This window comes from Bufo gargarizans, chromosome 1 (genome assembly GCF_014858855.1).
Source record: "Bufo gargarizans isolate SCDJY-AF-19 chromosome 1, ASM1485885v1, whole genome shotgun sequence".
NCBI classification, from domain to species: Eukaryota; Metazoa; Chordata; class Amphibia; order Anura; family Bufonidae; genus Bufo; species Bufo gargarizans.
Genome location: NC_058080.1, coordinates 328798142 through 328820974, shown reverse-complemented (window position 1 = coordinate 328820974; position 22833 = coordinate 328798142). Strand labels below are relative to the sequence as shown.

Below are 22833 nucleotides of genomic sequence, written 5' to 3'. Positions count from 1 at the left end.
GCCAGATTGTCTGTTACGGGACCTCTCTCCTCTGCCTGGGTGCCGGGGCCTAAATATCTGAGAATGGACTGTTCCAGTGGTGGGTGACGGGAAGCCAGATTCTCTGCTATGGAACCTCTCTCCAATTGATTTTGGTTAATTTTTATTTATTTAATTTTTATTTTAATTAATTTCCCTATCCACATTTGTTTGCAGGGGATTTACCTACATGTTGCTGCCTTTTGCAGCCCTCTAGCCCTTTCCTGGGCTGTTTTACAGCCGTTTTAGTGCCGAAAAGTTCGGGTCCCCATTGACTTCAATGGGGTTCGGGTTCGGGACGAAGTTCGGATCGGGTTCGGATCCCGAACCCGAACATTTCCGGGATGTTCGGCCGAACTTCTCGAACCCGAACATCCAGGTGTTCGCTCAACTCTAGTAGGGAGGAATGGTCAATTATAAACATGTCTATACGTGAGTACGACACATGCGCTGGGGAGAAAAAGGTAAAGTCTTTTTCCAGACTATGCTGGGCTCTCCACACGTCTGTAAGACCTTCAGAGTGCAAGAAAGTGGCGACCCCTGTATCAGTTCTTCGTGTGAAGGACGTAGAATCTAGAGAGGGTTGTAAGACGGTATTGAAGACACCGCAGAGGATCACTTTCCCTTGTATGAGTTTGTTCACATTGCGCATAAGCTTATGTAGGAAAGCTAGCTGGTGTGAGTTGGGTGCATAAAGGTTAATTAGCATGTATGTAATGTTATTGATGGACCATACTAGGATAATGTAGTGACCATTTGGGTCAATTTTGGTCTTAATGGGGGTGTAGGCAACAGTGTTCTTGACAGCAATTAGGGTACCTCTCTTTTTCTTGTTAAAATGTGAATGCAGGATATTGGGGAATAAACGGTGATGCATTCTATTGGCGTTTGCTTGTAGTAAGTGAGTTTCCTGTATACAATTGAGTCTTTTAGCATTGAGGGACATGATCTTAAGACCCATAATGTTGAAGGGAAGGTAGCAATGTAGACTTTAGAGAGACAATGAGAACACAATACTGATATACTATATCACTGATATACTATATCAAGGTGATGAGACTGCGTACAATTAAGGCTATGGGGTGGGTGGGTAAGGGAAGGAAAGAGGGGGAACGGGAAGAGTAAGGAAAAAATAAGTAACGGCAACAAATGAGACGGAAACAACCGTCTAAAACCTGATAGGCGATGAACAGGATGGTAATGACCGTCTAACTTATGGTAGGGCGAAAGTTCAGTGCTAGGGCTAGAAGGACCAGGGAAGGTAAGTAGTTGGTGTCAGAGGGCCGGCGCCAAATTTGAGTAACGTATGATCAAGATGCCCAAATAAGACACAGCAGAGAGTCCCAACACAGGTAGGAATAAGCAGTATAAAGCAACTGCGGGAGTTATAGTTTTTGGAGTATCATCCATAGGAGACAGTTCCAGGGCGTCAGTCCCTTGATGTGAACGGAAGGAGCCATTGAGGTGGGATAAATTTCCGTGTTTCCTGGCGACAGTGGGATCTGCCATAGTTGGAGTAGTTGTTTCCCTTCATCAAGTGTTTTGGTGGTGTGGGTTTGTCAGTTTCTGCGGATGAGAAACTTCAAGGGGTAACCCCACTTATAGGGGACATCTTGATCACGAAGGGTAGTTGTGATTGGTAGTAATGCTCTGTGTCGGCGGAGGGTGACCATAGATAGATCAGTAAAATAGCTTAACTTTTTGATAGGGAGCTGGGAGTGGGATCTTCTTTCTTGCCGCAGCCATGAGTGCCTCCTTGGTGTGGAAGAAGTAAATGCGTTCAAGGGTGTCGCGCAGGATATTAGGGCCTAGGTGCGGAGGTTTAGGGATCCTGTGGGCCCTATGAATAATCATATCAGGGGCTGGGATCTGCGGTAGAAGCGCTCTCATTAGCCCTTTTAGATATGCTTGCAGTTCCTGGAGAGCTATGTCTTCAGATGCCCCTAAATTTCACGTTATTTCGCCTGTAGCGATCCTCCAGGTCCGCCATCTTTAGCTTAATGGCTTCCAGCTCATCAGCCATATCATTGTGGGTATTAATAATCTACCATTTTGGGAGGATGCAAAGTCGCCCATTTTTGTTTCCACATGGTGGATTCTATCTTCAGTTGTCTGCAGTCTGGCAGAGAGAGGGTTAATCAGTCCCTCAATGTCCGCCTGCAGGGAGGATTTTAACGCCAGTAACATGTCTTTGAGAGAGTCCTCAGTAACAGGTTTGTTGTCGAAGGGGACGTCTGTAACCTCCACTCAAACCACAAGTGGGGTGGTGGGAGAGAGAGAGAAAGGGGCGCACAATAGGATAGTACGTTCAAATAAATTTAATTATTGAAAAGAGAGAGCAAGGCTCACCTTATTGAGTTGTGCTACAGATAGGCACAACTCTATTGTAGATATGAATGGAGTAAAATCCAATTCCACAGGGCTGCAGCCGCAGGTAATATCTCTCCTGGAAAGGGGGTCCAATCCTCCAGAGAGCAGGGCCGGACTGGGACAAAAAATAGGCCTGGGCATTTTTGACTGAGCAGCCCAACCACATAACCCCCAACAGGCCCCACCCCCTTGCAGTCTAGGGGCGGAGCCAAAGCCGGAAGCACAATTGAGAGGCAGGGCCAGCCACCAGTAAGATAGGAAGGCTTCAGCCAACACACAAGCTTCTGTGGGGGTCCCCAGGTGACATTAGGGGTCTTAGTACGATCCGGCCACCTAATCCGGCAGAAAATGCAAGGAATCGACTGGACACAAAGCACAGCATGCAGCGGTTTATGTCCCGCTGATTCTCAGCATTTTTCCTAGATTGTGGCCAGCTCTCTGCCGTACCCCATTATAGTTAATGGGGCTGGTGGGCATTCTGTCTGCATCCAGCAGTGACGGATCCAGTGAATTCTCAGCTGGAACAGCCTGCCAGGATCACTAACGCAGATGTGAAAGTAGCCTAATACAGCACCCCATACCTCTTATATCCAGCCATCTCACGTCTCTACAGAGTTTGACAGACATCTTAGTTTCCTACTTTTCCATCATCCTAGGGCAGCACGGTGGCTCAGTGGTTAGCACTGTTGCCTTGCAGCACTGGGGTCCTAGGTTCGAATCTGACCAAGGGCAACATCTGCCTTGAGTTTGTATGTTCTCCCCGTGTTTGCGTGGGGTACTCCGGTTTGTATGTTCTCCCCGTGTCCTCCGGGTACTCTGGTTTCCTCCCACACTCCAAAGACATACTGATAGGGACCTTAGATTGTGAGCCCCATTGGGGACAGTTGGATGATAATGTCTGTAAAGCACTGTGGAATTAGTAGCGCTATATAAGTGTGCATAATAATAATAGTAATCCTCCAATTAACATCCCATCATGCACTCCCAATACTGAGAAGCTGTGCTCCCCAAAACTATACTGCAAAAAGAAGTGTGCTAAGCTGATGCTGTTCCAGGGTGCCCCCAAAGTAATGGTGCTCCCAAAGTCCCAACAATAGTAATTATTTCTTTGTCAGAGTGCATTTAGTAGTAATAGTGCTCCTACAGTCCCCCCAACAGTAATTGTGTCCCACAAGTAATAATGCTCCCATAGTCCCCCAGTTGTAATAAAGCCCACCATAATGCCCTGATAGTAATAATTCTCTTTATAATGTGTGACAGTAGAACCCCCCCCCCCCCCATAATGTGCACCAGTACAAAAAATGCCCCGTTGTGTGGCGTTAAAAAAAGTACTATCTCCTATTAGTGAACCCAGTAGAGCCAATGTCCCCAGAGTGCCCTCATGTGTTCCAATGACCAGTACTGTGCGCCCCCACAAAAAACACGTAGTGCCACCAGTTGAGCTTAGGTGTCCATAGTGACCTTATAATTTGTGCCAGTATAAAATACTCCTATATAGTCCCCCCAGAAGATGCCCCCATAGTGCTCCTTCCCCGTCTCCATAGTGCCCTTCATAATGTGGCACTATAAAATGCCCCTATAGACTGCCCCACATAGATGCCCCCATAATGCTCCTTTCCTCCCTTCCCCATAGTGGCATTAAAATGTGTGCCAGTATTAAATGCTCCTATATAATGCCCTCATAGTGCTCTTGTCCCCCACTTCTCCATAGTACCACCTATAATGCGTGCCAGTATATAGGGCCCCCAGTAGATGCCCTAATAGTGCTCCTTTCCCTCTTCTCCATAGTGACCCCCATAATGTGCCAGTATATAGGCCCCCATAGTGCTTCCCCTCTTCTCTATAGTGCCCCCTGTATTGTGCCAGTATATAGGGCCCCGTATTGTGCCAATATATAGGGCCCCATAGTGCTTCCCCTCTTCTGCAGTGTCCCCCCATATTGTGCCAGTATATATGGCCCCATAGTGCTTCCCCTCTTCTCCATAGTGCCGACCCCCCTATATTGTGCCAGTATATAGGGCCCCACCCCCCTTCTTGCCACAGTATAGTATAAAATTAAATAATAAAAACAATACTCCATGCTGCTGTCAGCGATGCGGTGCAGGCCTCTACTGGCCTGTGTCCCGCGCTGTACAGCTCGGGCGGCGCGCGATGACATAATCTCTCCGCCTGAACCGGCCTCTGATAGGCTACAGGCCTAGTGCCTGTAGCCTATCAGTGGAATGGGCAAGGGAGAGGCCTCTCCCCTGCTCCATTCATCTGTATCGCTGTCCTGAGGACGGCGATACAGATGAATATGGAGATGAGCGCTTCCACAATGGAAGCGCTCATCCCCACTCCTGCCTGGCTGCTGCCACCTTAATAAAAAAAAAAACTCAGCCGGCGGCTAAGCTGATTGTGTTCGGCCCGGCCCACCGGGCAAATGCCCGGTCAGCCCTATGGCCAGTCCGGCCCTGCCAGAGAGTGCTTGTCGAGAAGAAAAGATGCTGCAATGGCGCAAATCCACTGGTGGAAATGGACATGAAACTTCGATCTGGATATTCCTTTTTTTATTTAAAGAAAGTGCATAGCCATGTAAACAACGCGTTTCGGGGACTAATAGTTCCCCTTCATCAGGTTAGGTGATAATACATAAAGGTGGGTATTTATAGTGGGAAAAGACACAAAAAAAAAAAATGTCAAAAAGACGCACCCGTGTACCGCCCACAATGGGAGGGGCTAGTGCTAGGTGTCATCCTGATAGCAGTTTACAAAAAAGACATAAAAACTACATAGAAATAGTGGAGTCAATTGTTAGCATATGATAAAAGACATTTAGAAAAATAAGGACAATAATAATGAATTGTTTGAGAGCTTTAACAAAGTGACAGAGCGAGTGGAGAGGTCATGTGACTGCTAGTAGGGACATATTACGTCACTGGGATGGGCGGGGATATGCCGGCCTATTCATTTAATTACTGCTAAGTCACATGACGTATTACATCACTGGGAACGGCGGGGATATGCCGTTGTTCTGCCGAAAGTCTATAGCGGAAGTCATGTGGTGCGCTGCGCAAGCGCACTTCCACGAATCATCGGCATCATCGTCTTAAAGTGACAGTCATCTCCAGTAAAATACTCGCTGCGCTCGGCATTTAGTAAAACTGGCTCTATGCCGCCATTGATAGTAAAGAAGGAAATGGATGGTAAAGAAAGAGATAGATATTCTCTTTCTTTACCATCCATTTCCTTCTTTACTATCAATGCCGGCATAGTTAGCTTTACTAAATGCCGAGCGCAGCGAGGCTGAGCCCGATGTGTGGCGAGCGAAGCGAGCCCGCGAGGGTACAAATTAATGTAGATTAATGAGCACTGGGGGGGTATAGAGACTGTCACTTTAAGAAGTCTATACCCTTAAGTGTGCGCACGCGCGGTGTGTGAACTACTGCAGTGGAGGCTGCAGGAATGATTTGCGGAAGTACGTTTGTGCGCTTGCGCAGCGCACCACGTGACTTCCACTATAGACTTTCGGCAAACTATAGACTTTCGCCAGAACACCGGTGTTCTGCCGAAAGTCTATAGCTTGCCGACACTGCAGAAGTTCACACACCACGCCTGCGCACACTTAGGGGTTTAGATTTCTTAAAGTGACAGTCATCTCCACTGAAATACATCTCCAATAATCTACATTAGTTTGTACCCTCGCAGGCTCGCTTCGCTCGCCACGCATCGGGCTCGGCCTCGCTGCGCTCGGCATTTTGTAATACTAACTCTATGCCGCCATTGATAGTAAAGAAGGAAATGGATGGTAAAGAAAGAGATGGATAGTCTCTTTCTTTACCATCCATTCCCTTCTTTACTATCAATGGCGGCATAGAGCTAGTTTTACTAAATGCCGAGCGCAGCGAGGCCGAGCCTGATGCGCGGCGAGCGAAGCGAGCCCGCGAGGGTACAAATTAATGTAGATGCTGTATCTTACTGGAGGCGACTGTCACTTTAAGACAATGATTCGGATGATCTGTGGAAGTGCGCTTGCGCAGCGCACCACGTCACTTCCGCTATAGACTTTCGGCAAGCTATAGAGATTTGGCAGAACACCTATTCATTTCATTAATGCTGGGTCACATGATGTATTATGTCACTAGGAAGGTCGGGCATAAGCCGGCCTATTCATTTCATGCCTGCTGGGGCACATGGCGTATTACGTCACTGAGAAGGGCTGGGATATGCCGGCCTATTCATGTCATTACTGCTGGGTCACATGACGTATTGCGTCACTGGGAAGGGCGGGGATATGCCGGCCTATTCATTTCATTACTGCTGTGTCACATGACGTATTATGTCACTGGGAAGGGCGGGGATAAGCCGCCTATTCATTTCATTACTGCTGGGTCACATGACAAATTGCGTCACTGGGAAGGGCAGGGATATGCCGGCCTGTTTATTTCATTACTGCTGGGTCACATGATGTATTATGTCACTGGGAAGGGCTGGGATATGCCGGCCTATTCATTTAGTTATTACTGGGCGGAAGCCCATGTGATCAAAGGGGGCATGACCATGTGACTGTCTCCATGGTAAAGAGGACGCTGCTCACATAATACAAGCGCTGGCACCCAGGTACCGATGTCAGCGCTAATTAGCTAGCAGACGTGATCTCTATCTTGCGATCATGTAACTTATTGCCAGAGCTGTGTGGGTGCTTAATACTTTTCAGCAACTGTCATAGGGGACAGGGCCGTTTGAAGGAATTTGGGGGCCCCAAGCAAAATAAAACTGCTGTTTGCGAACCTTGTTTTCTGCAAAGGCAATCACAATGTCCTCCATGTCCAAAGACCATCACGCTCAATTGATGTAAGTGCCAGTCCTGTGAGCCTTTCTTGGCCCATGGTGGACCTCATGTAATTTTTTATCAGCTTCGAAGCTGAAAAGCTCCTCTCACCAGAGGCCACTTAGACAGGGAGAGTCAGGAGTAGAGGCAAAGCAATGCTTAAATTACTGTACAAATCCAGTAGCTTCTCACTGTATTTTTAATTAAGCATGTCAAATGGGGAAGTGGCTACATGGTCTGGAAAAATGTAGAGAGATGAATTGATCTCAAGTGCCAAGTCATCAGCATCAATGTCATGGAGGGTTTGTCCTTCTTGCTCCCCCTCCCCCTCCCTGTGTCCTTCTTATTCTCCTCCCCGTGTGCTTCTTACTCCCCCCTCCCTTCTTATTCCACTACCCCATGTCCTTCTTAGTCCCCCCTTCCCCTCCCTGTGTCTTTCTCTACCTCCTCTACCGAGCTCTCCTCCTCTACCTCCTGGCTGTCATTCAGTCCGGCCGGGAACCGCGTGTAACAGGTCAGGAGATTCAGTTTCCTGTTCCCGGCCGAGGCCGGACTAAAAGGAAATGAGCACTCACTCAGTGTACACTTCCTGTCAGTCCGGCCGGGAACAGGAAACTGAATCCCCTGTTCATGTACCGCGTGGTCCCCTGCCGGACTGAGTCACAGCCAGGAGGTAGAGGAGGAGAGCTCGGCCACGCTACAGAGCAGCAGTCAGCACAGCAGAGGAGGAACTCGAGAGGTAACCAGGAGTGCTGCAGCCGCCTGAGGCTCTCTATAGAGCGCTCAGGCGGCTGCAGCCTTAAAGGAAGCAAAACAAGCACCGGCTCTGCTTGGGGCCCCGGGCCAGCTCGGGGCCCCAAGCAATTGCTTGTTTTGCCTGTCTGTTAGCGACGGGCCTGATAGGGGATGCTCTCAGTGCCGGGCTTTAAGGGAAGGGGTATAACTTGCCAAAATAGCCCTGGCATACTTTAGCTGCATAAAATCATAAAAATTCCTAAATCAATAAAACAACAGTTAGTAAATAGTAAAACACCACATTGGATGAATTAGAATGAAAAAAAAAAAAAAAAAAGATAATAAAATAGGGAAATAGGACATTTTGCCCTGAAGGAAAAAAATACAATAAGAGTTCACATGGCAATAATAAACTGAAACAACATTTTATAAACATTTTTTTATAAAAAATAAAATGAAAATAAAAGATGTAAATAGAAATGAGAATGACACTGTAAGTGGCATTCAATTTAGTCATAGGGCGATTAGCCCCAAGAGGACGGACAGCATGGCAGATAGATTTGTGTGGATGGTGGGAATGTTATAAAAAGGGTGGGGGGGACTCTGTGCGGCTTTGGATGGAAGGGGCCACCAAAATATATTGGAGACCGGATATAGTTTATAAATTGATCTCAAAAGCTTCATTTATCCCGTATGGGTTTAAACTATTTATTTTAAATATCCAGAACATCTCCCATCGCCTAATGTATTGTGTGTCTTCCTTTAGGTTTGCTGGTATTTGCTCGATAGGTGTAACAAAAAAATAGGTTAGGCAGGGGAATATTGGTATAATTTGGTTCAGTATATGATCCCTTCTCAGGATGTGCCAGTGTTTCTCCAATATTGTTTTGACACTATCATGATTTTGATTATAGTTGGTTATAAAATTGAAAAAGATTATCTGTGTCTTTCTCTTATTCTTTTTCCGTATGGGTGCTAGGCACTCTAATTGTGAGAGTGCTGAAGCCTCTTTTTTAGCGCCTGAGACAATGTTTGTGGGGTATCCTTTCTGACTGAACCGGGTGGTGAGTATATCGCACTGGTTCACAGAATCCTCATCGGTTGTGCAGTTCCGTCAGATTCTCTTAAATTGACTAAAAGAAATGTTAGTTTTCCATTTCCTGTAATGGGTACTCTTAAAATCTAGATAACTATTCCTAGATATTCCTTAAAAAAAATCCTTGTCCTGATTTCCATGGGTGTAAATCTCAAGATCTAAGAACTCGATTTTACAAGGATTGTATGTACCTGTGAACGAGATGCCCCAATTATTTGCATTGAGGTGAGAAATGAACTTCTCAATAGATGTTTGGTCTCCATCTCAAATAAAAATCAAGTCATCTATATATCTTTGAAAAAAGACAATGTTTGTAGACCAAAAGGTGGTTTGGTAAATGAAAGATTCCTCAAAAGCTCCCATGAAGAGGATAGCAAAACTCGGCGCGAAGCGCATCCCCATTGCAGTCCCCCTTACCTGTTTATAAATTTGTTTCTGGAAAGAAAAGACATTATGTGTGAGAATGAACTCAATACTTCTAGTAATTAAATCCTTTTCCAATGCCCGTACAACAAAAGGATTTCATTACTAGAAGTATTGAGTTCATTCTCACACATAATGTCCGCTGACATCGGTACCTGGGTGCCAGCGCTTGCATTATGTGAGCAGCGTCCTCTTTACCATGGAGACAGTCAAGTGGTCATGCCCCCTTTGATCACATGGGCTTCCTCCCAGTAATAACGAAATGAATAGGCCGGCATATCCCCGCCCTTACCAGTGACGTAATACGTCATGTGACCCAGCAGTAATGAAATGAACAGGCCGGCATATTCCTGCCCTTCCCAGTGATGCAATATGTCATGTGACCCAGCAGTAATGAAATGAATAGGCCGGCTTATCCTCGCCCTACCTCAACCCTTCCTAGTGACGTAATACATAATGTGACCCAGCAGTAATGAAATGAACAGGCCAGCATATCCACGCCCTTCCCAGTGATGTAATATGTCATGTGACCCAGAATTAATTAAATGAATAGGCCGGCATATCCCCGCCCTTCCCAGTGATGTAATACGTCATGTGACCCAGCAGTAATTAAATGAATAGGCCGGCATATCCCCGCCCTTCCCAGTGACGCAATATGTTATGTGACCCTACTAGCAGTCACATGACCTCTCCACTCGCTCTGTCACTTTGTTAAAGCTCTCAAATTATTCATTATTATTGTCTTTTATCATATGCTAACAATTGACTTCACTATTTCTATGTGGAGCATCTTTTATTCTCAGTAGATCCCAGGAGGAGTGTGCACCGGAGCTTTGGCCTCCTCTGGCGTGGAATCGACGGAGGCGACATATTCAGCAGGTTAGCGCTGGCAGACACATCCGGTGGAGGCGGTGAGCGAGCTGTAAGAGCAGACGACATGGCGCTAATAGGGGATATTAGCAGGGCCATATCTGTGATATCGGCGCCATCTTTGGATCTTCCCCTGTCGAAGTAGCTTTCCAAGTTGCTTTCCTGTAGTTTCGGTAGTTGCTATTTGGTCTTCCCCATTGTGTTGGAGGAAGGATTAAGCATCTTTGGGTGCAGTATGGTACCGCTTGGATACAAATTGAGACGGGCAGGCAAGATTTCAATCGCTTGGGTGCAGGAGATCTTCTCTCAAGCGGCCATCACGCTCAGCAGCCTAGCCATGCCCCCCCACCTGAAATTTTTTAACCAAAATGTCTATGAACCACACGTTGTAATTCAGTGATTCAGTGTTGCGTACCCTAACACAGATATAACAATGCAGTGTTTGCATTGAAAAGTCTTTGAATTTTGAGTTTAATATCACTTGTTTGACAATGAGATTTTTGTGCTAAGATTTCTTTTAAACACAAAAGAAGCCAGGGTGGAGAAAAAGTTAGAGATGCCACAATTTTGTTAAAAGAAACACCTGCAACTTTTTAATCCCTCTTTTCAGGTGCAAAGTAGATGATAAATCCCCCTCATTGTCTGATGCATAAATGCATCTACTAACACAGATATAACTATGCAGTGTTTGCGGTGAAATGTCTTTGAACTATGCTTTTAATATCATTGGTTCAACAATGAGATTTTTTTGTACTAAAATGTCTATGAAACAAAAGGTCTGATGTAGTAAAACTTCAGCTAACATGGATATAATAATGCAATGTTTGTGGGGAATTCTCTTTGAACTAAACTTTTAGTATCATTCCTTGACTGAAAATGTTGTACTCAAATTTCTAAGAAACACAGTCCGATGCAGTAAGGCATCCGCTTACATGGATTTAACAATCCACTAGATGAGAAGTGTTTGCGGTGAAATGATTTTGAACTATGTTTTCAATAACAGAGGTATAAAAATGACATTATTGCTATAAAATGCATTGCTATAATACAACATAGTTAATTACACAGATAAAAATATGCAATTGCTCAGAGTTTGGAGCAGAATCATGTTGGGCTGCTATGCTGGCAATAAGCATATGTATAAACCAGAGGTTCTGAAAACTAGTTTCTGTTCATATACAGAAAATAATTCGTTTTTCTTGCAGGGATTTTAATCAAGAACTGCCAGGCTCAGCTACTGCAGCAGCAAGCAACTGTATTAAATACAGTGTGACCAGCCGCTCACTTACGGAAAGATTTCCCAGATCAAATTATATCTCTCTAACTTTCCCTATACTGTTTCTATTGCACTACTTTTTTAATGCCACAGTGAGATACTGTCACACACTTCTTCCAGGTCAGAAGCTGAGCAGAGTATGGTGCATCTTCTAATTCCCCTGATTATCTGATGAGGCCGTCTTTCAGGATTTTGAGCAAATCAGGGAAAGCCCTCTGTCCCACTTTCCAGTGTCACGTGATCCTGTGTCTTCTTCCTTCCTTGTGTTTTTTTCCCGCCAAATCAACAGTAAAGTGGCACTAAGGGCATTTTTTAAATGAAATTTGCAATGAATCTGATTGGATTAGAATTGATTTGCTCATCTCTTTTTTTTTATATAAATATATCTTTATTGTTTTTTTTTTCCAAATATAAACAAAATAAAACAGATAGCTAATCACAAAAATACACACATGTATCGAATCATTTAAAACAGTATATCGCTTCCATACCAGAGAGCATGCATATGTAGAAGCACATCTATAATAGAATAACTCAATTTTTGCGTCAATTCTCTGGCATGAATGTCAAAACCCAGAAAAACCATCCCCCCCCCCTCATCATCCCCCCACCCGTCCCGTCTGGCATTGGTGCGGCCACCGCGTGGGGCGGCGAGGTCTCCCTACTCCTTTCTGAGGTATTTCTCCGAGCATTTTATCAATTCCATCTAGTGTGGACAGTGCCGATGGAGTTTATTATATAAGAATGCAAGTAGTTTATTAGATTATGGTGAAGTACTAGTCACAGTAGTAGATGGTCAATAGGTTCCAATCAGAGTGTTTCCTCCCGCCATTTCCCCTCTGTATACGCCCATTCATATGGCATTTCTCACCCCACGTCGTTTCATATCCTCGAAGTGTGTTATTCTGGTCATTAAGCTTTGCCATTCATTTATTATAGGAGGTCTATCTTTCACCCACTGTCTCAGAATTATCACCTTGGCCAAAAGAAGTCCCTTCAACCAGTACGCCTGTTCTTTTTTGGTGGTTTGCTCATCTCTAATACGATTGCTTGAAATAATTCTGTGATTGATTGCAAACTGTAGGCCTTTAAGTTATTTGTTTTTTATAGAATGGTACAAATAAATCCTTGCAACTAATATCCTATAAAATCCCATAAAGACACTGGAAACATGAATGACTTTCATACAGACCCTCAATTATAGCTTGTGTACCTGGTTATTAAGACAGCTGTGTCATGATCAGCAATTCCATTCTCGGTGATCGCATTTCCATTACGGCTCACAATAGACTTTTGCCACCGGCAGAAACTGTCAAGAGACTTTCCAGCATGGTGACTGATTTCCAGGGTAGGCTGTTGAGTGAGTTTATTTGTTAGTTATCTGAATGATGCATGATGAAATTTTGCCTTTCCTGTATCATGTATTATGGGGTGATACTCTTAATGCAAATATTGACATGTGGTAAATGTTACAATCTAGTACACACTTGAATTAATTATCAACCAAATAAAAATGTATTGCTGAATGTTTGAAAGTGAATCTTAATTATTTAAGGACTGCACGGTGGATGGTCCAGGTACCTAAAGCTTGCGCTGGTGTATGACATATGCTTTACTGGCTGTCGAAGTTTTTGAACAACCAAAGGTTAGTGGGTCCCCCACTGTCAGATATTGCCAGAGACCTTGGAAATACAGAAACGTTTTTTCACAGCTTCTACATTCTCTATTCTCATATACATAGTGATCAACAAGTACTGTGCATGAAACAGGAGAAGTGGCAGCTGTCTCCATTGGTCCTGGTGGTAACGTGACTGGTCACATGATTGCTGGGATGCCAGTAGAAGGAGGCTTCTGCTGGGACTACCTAGACTTTACACAGCCCTAAAAGTGACAGTTGTCCATCAGCAAGAGACATTTCCCTTTTTTCTGGAGTGGCTGGGCATCCCCAACTACCGTGGAAAAGTATAGTGGAAAATATACAAAATGAGTAACCCACTCTAGAAAATATACAAAATGAGTAACCCACTCCAAAAAATCAACATAATTATATAAATAGAAACGAAAAGTACAAATAAAAGATGTCTAGTCCAAATAACCTTGTCCTAAACCAGTTAGGCTACTTTCACACTAGTGGTACGGACATTCGGCAGGCTGTTCCGTCGGGTGAACAGCCTGTCGGATCCGTTCTGCCGCTAGTGAACGTGTGCCCCCGGACTGCCGCTCCATCCCTATTGACTATAATGGGGGCAGAGTTCCGGCGGAGACACTGCAGTGCACGTCGAGAGGCTGCCGGAATAAAACTACGACATGTCTGAAATTTTTTCCGACAGCCTCTCGCCGTGCGCTGCCGTGCCTCTGCCGGAACTCCGCCCCGCCCCCATTATAGTCAATGGTGCCGGAGCGGTAGTCCGGGGGCATATGTTCACTAGCAGCAGGGCGGATCTGTAAGGCTGTTCACCCGATGGAACAGCCTTCCGGAGGTCCGTGCCGCTAGTGTGAAAGTAGCCTTAAAGCAATCAACACACACAATTACAAGTCAAAATTATTAAAAATCTGATTTAGGTTTAACTGTGCTTGTTATAGAAAACTTAAATTTAAATTCACCTGGTCTTCAGTCAGTAGGATTAGCCTTGTTACAATTATGTTCACAATGTTTCCCAGACTTGAGTCCTGGAAAAGTTTGGCAACCTGACCTCCAGGAAACAAGAAAACATCAGACTTAAAATCAATTAAAAAAGGGCTGAAGATAGAAGGTAAAACCTATATTAGACAGACCACTGCGGCAGACAATTGTCATTAGGGAAACATGCTATTACATGCAGCGATCTCTCCTCTGCAGCATGGGGAGGAGTGATCGCTATGCCATCACTCATCCCCATATTGTCTAGTGGTTTGCAGGCGGCAGAATATTCTTAGAAAGTACAATCTGCTGCCTGCAAATGATAATTTTTTAACATGTCAAAGGATTTGTTGAAAGAGTGTTTGCTCGTTCATCAGGTAATCAGCGGTAATATTACACTGCAAGATGATTGTTAACGAGTGTTTATCTGCCGAAAAAGTCGGCCTGTCTAATACATGCTTAAAAGGTAATGAAAACATAGAATATACCCTAATAAGAGCTTTGAACATCCTAATGCATGCAGAGGAGGACGCTCAAGGTAATTCAGGAAATGGGTGGATTGCATGACCAAAAGTAAACAGACCTGGGGTTATTTAGTTCTTAGAAAAGCTTACGGTAATCTACCTTAAAGGGGTTCTTCAGTCTAGAAGCCGTCAACCCCAGTGGTCGTAATGTGTGCCCTATTTGAAAAAAAAAGTTACTTACCTGCAGTTCTGCCATTTCAGTCCTCTACTAGTCCCTGCGGGAAGTGATTTGGTGACCACTGCAGCCAATTGTTCACATGTGTTGGGACAACATATCACTAGCAGTGATGTGCCATTTAAGCACATGTGGCCACTGCAAAGAGCCAGAAATGGGGTATAGGCACAGGAATGGGTAGACTGTGAACAGGTGAGTGTTGTTGGCGACCTAGCCCGGACAACCCCTTTTTAGTTACAATGTCCAAATACATGAATTGTCAGTATGGGGATCTTTCTAATAATCTTACCTACCTAGGCCTGTAACCATGTCAAGAGGGCATGGTCTTTATCTAGATTAAAGAAGATTTCACCATCAGTATAGATGGGGATTATTTATAGTAAGAGCAATTATGGAACCCCAAGATCTTGTGATGGTTGATTCATTAAACAAGTCCAAGATGGGTCTGAATACCTTTCTTGAATATAATAATAGAAGTTATGTGTACTAGATTTCTAGATATGGGCTGTTAAACCAGAGATTTATTCTGATTGCCATGCTTGGAATAGGGAAGGAGATTTTGCCTTCCTGTGAAACGACACAGCAGGATTAAAGGATGGGTTGTCTATTTCTTTTTCAACCTTATCAACTATATAACTAACAATAGTTAGGGTGTAATACTTACAATGTTCATGATAGCGAGGATGTACTGCTCAATGTCTCTTCTACCATGGTAGCCAATCATCATTTTGTCAGCAACAACCAGAGTCTCCACATATCTCTCTGTGCTAACTGATCGTTTAAATGGAAGGGGCCCATGCTGCGTTTGATTGGATGCTGGTCTCAATGGGGGAGGCCTTGGGTTTCTCAACCACCAATGGCGATGCCACCAGGTTTTGTCATCTATTGGAAAACAGATTTGCCTTTAAAATGTAATTTTATACAAGACAGTGTCCAATTTTGGAACCACAGACATAAAAGCAAATTCCCCCATAAACCTGGTGTTGTGCAGTATTGGTTGGCTTACTTTGCAATGGAACTTTAAAAGCTATGTACACCTTTGGGGACAATTCTGTTTATTTTTGCACTGTACTCATTTTGAGCTAAAAAATAATGTTGTAAATTGGTCTTTATTAAAAATATGGCACCCTTTTTTCTGTACAGAGTTGACATGCTGCATTGGCAGCCTATTGATTTTCTGTCATTTGGGGAGCAGACAGACTCCTTATCTTTGCTCTCTGGCCTCCTAAATACTCATTATAGCTCAGTTCTTATCTTTCTGATAAGAATGTGGTTTAAATAAGTTGTTATGACCTTTTAGTAGTTTAGAGATAAGGTTTATTAGATGACCGGCACAAAGTGAAAGTGAAAAAATGTAAAACCTGCCAAAAAAGTGAAATTCTGAAATTTCATCTCCATTTTCCATTAATTCTTGTGGAACACCTAAAGGGTTAACAAAGTTTGTAAAATCAGTACCTTGAGGGATGTAGTTTCTAAAATGGGGTTATTTTTGGGTGGTTTCTATTAGGCTACTTTCACACCTACGTTAGGTGCGGATCCGTCTGGTATCTGCATCTATATATGATAAACGCTTGTATCCGTTCAGAACGGATCGATCTGCATTATTCTGTTAAAAAAAAATCTAAGTCTAAGTGTAAGTCAAACTGATCCGTCCTGACTTACATTGAAAGTCAATGGGGGACGGATCTGTTTACAATTGTACCATATTGTGTCAATGTAAACGGATCCATCCCCATTGACTTACTTTGTAAGTCAGGACGGATCTGTTTGGCTCCGCATCGCCAGGCCAAACAGATCCGTCCTGACTTACAAAGGGACGGATCCGTTTACATTGACACAATGCTCTGGAGGCAGGCACCAAGACGCTGTTTGGAGGCGGACACCAAGACGCTGCAAGCAGCGTCTTGGTGTCCGCCTCCAGAGCGGAATGGAGGCAGAACAGAGCCAAACTGATGCATTCTGAATGGATCCTTATCCATTCAGAATGCATTGGGGCTAAACTGATCCGTTTGGGGCCGCTTGTCAGAGCCTTGAAACGGATCTCACAGGCAGACCCAGAAACGGCAGTGTGAAAGTAGCCTTATGTAAGCCTCACAAAGTGACTTCAGACCTGAACTGGTCCTTAACAAGTTGGTTTTGGAAATGTTTGCTTCCAAACTTCTAAGCCTTCTAAGGTCCCCAAAAAATGTTATTTTCAAAATGATCCAAACATGAAGTAGACATATGGGGAATGTAAAGTAATTTTTGGAGGTATTACTATTACTATTATAAAAGTAGAAAAACTGACATTTGGAAATTTGCTAATTTTCCTTTTTTTTTGTAAATTTGGTATTTTTTGTAACAAAAAATTATTTTTTTAAACTAATTTTTAACACTGTCATGAAGTATGATATGTGACAAGAAAACAATTTCAGAATGGCCTGTATAAGTAAAAGCGTTTTAAAGCTATTACCACATAAAGTGACACATCTCAGTCCAGTTTTGATACAGAATGTCACATATTCAGCCACTACCTTTTCAGTTAATCCAGGTCTCTTGGTGACTGAGGAACCATGGATTTTTCTAACACTAGATGTGCCAAATTGAACCAGCACTTACCAGGCTGCAATGTCATTTTGATGCACTGTTATTTAGTGGATGAAGGCCACTGTGTATTTTTGGAGTCAGGGAGTTTTTATGCAAAATTCCAACAGATTCGAGCAGTTAAAACCATAATTTTTCTATTTAAAACAAGTTAAAATACTGTGTGAAAAGTGATTCTAAGTTTTCAGTTGGCAAACCCACCAGTTACAATGGTAATCCATAGGTTACCAGTAGGTAAACCACTTGTCCCAGATCCAGCACTGTGTTCTGCTCCCCTCCTCACTGCTTCCTCTGCACGTCCTGTTTCCACAGAACAACACAGTTATGATGACTATTTAAACTTGGCTGTGACAGCAGGTTTCTGCTCCTTGTTGTCTATTGTGTTCTCATTTGGACTTTCTACTGTTGCTACTCTTTAATACTGTATTTGATACTATATTACAATGAACTTGCTACTACAGCACTGCTACTTCAAGAGTGCTTCACATTGCTGCATATTCATAACTCAGCATTGTACAACACTACTACAGCGTTGCTACTTCAGGAGTGTTTAAACTCTGATTCATTGCTGTACATCCACAGCTCAGCACTGTATAGCAGTGTGACAGCTCTGCTACTCCAGGCATATCTGTACTCTACATCCATACTGCACAGCTGCAGCTCCAGATCAGCAGCTTCTCCAGATTAACTAACTCTCTAGATCTGCTACTTCTTTACTACATCTGTGCTTTTGGCCTGCTGTACTTGCACTACCTGTCTGTACATCTCTAGACCTGCTCATCTGGCTGCGGTCCCTTACCACAAAGTCACATCTTCCCAGCAGACAAGGCACTGCAGATTATTCTTTTTGGCTTGCTTAGGCTAGTTTCACACTAGCGCTTTAACATCCAGCAGGCTGTTACAGCACTGATCTCTCTGCATTCTGGCATTGCTGGAAGCTACTGCATTGCCGTCCGGCCCCATTAACTATAATGGGGACAGGTGGAGATCAGGCTGCAACCCATCAAATATGCAGAAAATCGTCCGGACAAAAAACGTAGCTCAATGTGTTGAGCGAACACCTGGATGTTCGGGTTCGGGAAGTTCGGCCGAACTTCCCGGAAATGTTCGGGTTCGGGATCCGAAACCGACCCGAACTTCGTCCCGAACCCGAACCCCATTGAAGTCAATGGGGACCCGAACTTTTCGGCACTAAAAAGGCTGTAAAACAGCCCAGGAAAGGGCTAGAGGGCTGCAAAAGGCAGCAACATGTAGGTAAATCCCCTGCAAACAAATGTGGATAGGGAAATTAATTAAAATAAAATAAATAAAAATTAACCAAAATCAATTGGAGAGAGGTCCCATAGCAGAGAATCTGGCTTCACGTCACCCACCACTGTAACAGTCCATTGTCAGATATTTAGGCCCCGGCACCCAGGCAGAGGAGAGAGGTCCCGTAACAGAGGATCTGGCTTCATGTCAGCAGAGAATCAGTCTGCATGTCATAGCAGAGAATGAGGCTTCACGTCAGCCACCACTGTAACAGTCCATTGTCATATATTTAGGCCCAGCACACAGGCAGAGGAGAGAGGTCCCATAACAGAGAATCTGGCTTCATGTCAGCAGAGAATCAGTCTTCATATCATAGCAGAGAATGAGGCTTCACGTCAGCCACCACTGGAACAGTCCATTGTCAGATATTTAGGCCCCGGCACCCAGGCAGAGGAGAGAGGTCCCGTAACAGAGATTCTGGCTTCATGTCAGCAGAGAATCAGTCTGCATGTCATAGCAGAGAATCAGGCTTCATGTCACCCACCACTGTAACAGTCCATTGTCATATATTTAGGCCTAGCACACAGGCAGAGGAGAGAGGTCCCATAACAGAGAATCTGGCTTCATGTCAGCAGAGAATCAGTCTGCATGTCATAGCAGAGAATCATGCTTCACGTCACCCAACATTGGAACAGTCTATTGTCATATATTTAGGCCCCGGCACCCAGACAGAGGAGAGGCTCATTCAACTTTGGGTTGCCTCGCAATATAATGGTAAAATGAAAATAAAAATAGGATTGAATGAGGAAGTGCCCTGGAGTACAATAATATATGGTTAAGGGGATGTAGTTAATGTCTAATCTGCACAAGGGATGGACAGGTCCTGTGGGATCCATGCCTGGTTCATTTTTATAAACGTCAGCTTGTCCACATTGGCTGTAGACAGGCGGCTGCGTTTGTCTGTAATGAGGCCCCCTGCCGTGCTGAATACACGTTCAGACAAAACGCTGGCCACCGGGCAGGCCAGCACCTCCAAGGCATAAAAGACTAGCTCTGGCCACGTGGACAATTTAGAGACCCAGAAGTTGAATGGGGGCGAACCATCAGTCAGTACGTGGAGGGGTGTGCACACGTACTGTTCCACCATGTTAGTGAAATGTTGCCTCCTGCTAACACGTTGCGTATCAGGTGGTGGTGCAGTTAGCTGTGGCGTGTTGACAAAAGTTTTCCACATCTCTGCCATGCTAACCCTGCCCTCAGAGGAGCTGGCCGTGACACAGCTGCCTTGGCGACCTCTTGCTCTTCCTCTGCCTTGGCCTTGGGCTTCCACTTGTTCCCCTGTGACATTTGGGAATGCTCTCAGTAGCGCGTCTACCAACGTGCGCTTGTACTCGCGCATCTTCCTATCACGCTCCAGTGCAGGAAGTAAGGTGGGCACATTGTCTTTGTACCATGGATCCAGCAGGGTGGCAACCCAGTAGTCCGCAAAAGTTAAAATGTGGGCAACTCTGCTGTCATTGCGCAGGCACTGCAGCATGTAGTCGCTCATGTGTGCCAGGCTGCCCAGGGGTAAGGAGAAGCTATCCTCTGTGGAAGGTGTATCGCCATCGTCCTGCGTTTCCCCCCAGCCACGCACCAGTAATGGGTCCGAGCGGCGTTGGGTGCCCTGTGCTTTGACGGACACTAAATAACTTGCCCAGCCACAGCAATAACTACAGATTTAGCTGACTATAAATTTGAGGCCTATTATTTAGGCGCTGGGTGACTGGTATACGTTTACAGACAGAATTAGACTGGGATATGCACAGTAGCGTGTGTGTGAAGTTATTGAGAATGACCCTATCAGCACCTTGAATCTAATGTACCCTTTTAGGGATAAATTTAAAGTAGGCCTGATACAGCAGAAACCACTAATTTAGAGAATTGCTAAATTGGGAATTGTATTTCAACCCAGAACAAAAACTGTGCTTTGACGGACACTAAATAACTAGCCCAGCCACAGCAATAACCACAGATTTAGCTGACTATAAATTTGAGGCCTATTATTTAGGCGCTGAGTGACAGGTATACGTTTACGGACAGAATTAGACTGGTATATGCACAGTAGCGTGTGTGTGAAGTTATTGAGAATGACCCTATCAGCACCTTGAATCTAATATACCCTTTTTGGGATACATTTTAAGTAGGCCTGATACAGCAGAAACCACTAATTTAGAGAATGGCTAAATTGGGAATTGTATTTAACCCAGAACAAAAACGATGCTTTGACGGACACTAAATAACTTGCCCAGTCACAGCAATAACCACAGATTTAGCAGACTGTAAATTTGAGGCCTATTATTTAGGTGCTGGGTGACAGGTATAGGTTTACAGACAGAATTAGACTGGGATATGGCCAAAAAATAACCACACTATTGATGGTTAAATGCACTTGGTGTGACAGCTTGACCAACCACACTATTGAGGGTTAAATGCACTTGGTGACAGGCTCAGCTTGCCCCTGATGTAGTATATGGCCAAAAAATAACCACACTATTGATGGTTATATGCACTTGGTGTGACAGCTTGACCAACCACACTATTGAGGGTTAAATGCACTTGGTGACAGGCTCAGCTTGCCCCTGATGTAGTATGGCCAAAAAATAACCACACTATTGATGGTTAAATGCACTTGGTGGCAGCTTGACCCTGATGTAGGATTTAGCCAAAAAACAACCACACTATTGAGGGTTAAATGCACTTGGTGGCAGCTTGACCCTGATGTAGGATTTAGCCAAAAAACAACCACACTATTGAGGGTTAAATGCACTTGGTGGCAGCTTGTGCTGGCGCACCACAAGACACAAAATGGCCGCCGATCACCCCAGAAAAAAGTGAATGAAAAACACTCTGGGCAGCCTAAAAACAGTGAGCAGTTGAATAGCAGCAGTTCAATGATCCACAGCTGCAGATCAATCACTGAATGAAGTCTTTTGGAGGAGTTAATCACTGCCTAATCTCGCCCTAACGTCGCAGCTGCAACCTCTCCCTACACTGTTCAGAGCAGAGTGATGTGCGGCGCTACGTGACTCCAGCTTAAATAGAGGCTGGGTCACATGCTGCACTGGCCAATCACAGCCATGCCAATAGTAGGCATGGCTGTGACAGCCTCTTGGGGCAAGTAGTATGAAGCTTGTTGATTTGGCTGCTTTGCAGCCCTTTCAAAAAGCGCCAAGAAAGCGACGAACACCGAACCCGAACCTGGACTTTTACGAAAATGTTCGGGTTCGGGTCCGTGTCACGGACACCCCAAAATTCGGTACGAACCCGAACTATACAGTTCGAGTTCGCTCATCTCTACTAATCCAGTCTAACATTTTGACAATGCAATCTTTAGCAGGTGGTCTAAAGATGACAAATGTCACCTCAGTAGCTCATGCTGAATGATAATGAGTCCGCTTTAGGCATGTTAAACACTTTTGTCTAACTTTACTTATTTTACACCAATTTTGGTGTACACTGTAGTATTTTAAAATATTACCCCTTCATCAAATCTAAACTCACCTGTCCAGTGGGGTACAAACATGTTTAAAACATTTAAGCATGTGGCAGTTTATAGAGGTTGAATTTAGCCCTTTTTTTGCGTTTTAAAGGGCACATTCAAATAGCAGCATTTTTTTTCACTGTAACACATTTTCTATGGAGCTTGGGTGGCCTTTTTTTTTACCACTTGCATTTCACTATAAACATTCAGGAAGCCTGTGTTTATCTCTGCAAGGACATTTCTGAATGTCCTTGCAGAGATGGCAGCTGCATGCTAAGCTAATTTTTACCATCCGTGCCTTCTCCATCACTGTTTACCCAGACAGGCTCGGACTGGCCCACAGGGGTACAGGTGAATCCCCAGGTGGGCCGCTGAGCAAGGTGGGCCCCTAGTCTCCCACCCTCCTGCACAGGTGGCACATAACACAGTAGAATTACTGCACTACATGCATATATTCAATGTACAACACCTCAACCAGAAACTCCCCAGTTTATTATTATAGACTCGATCAGAGCTGAGATGACTTCTAGGTATAGAGGAAAGCTGCCAGGATAATCTT

At 44.4% G+C, this 22833-nt stretch overlaps 1 protein-coding gene across 1 annotated transcript in view; it reads right to left on the bottom strand.

Annotated features, from left to right (window-relative positions):
- Window positions 1-12605: 12605 nt before the first annotated feature.
- The window catches only part of LOC122946458 (A disintegrin and metalloproteinase with thrombospondin motifs 10-like), a 463435-nt gene continuing 453207 nt past the window's right edge, over window positions 12606-22833 (bottom strand). Inside the window, exons 5-7 of the mRNA XM_044306119.1 lie at window positions 15582-15799; window positions 14203-14291; window positions 12606-12951 (exon numbers count right to left, since the gene is read on the bottom strand). Of these exons, the coding sequence (XP_044162054.1) occupies window positions 14244-14291; window positions 15582-15799 (266 nt within the window). The 3' untranslated portion in view covers window positions 12606-12951; window positions 14203-14243. The remainder of the gene's footprint in view (window positions 12952-14202; window positions 14292-15581; window positions 15800-22833) is intronic.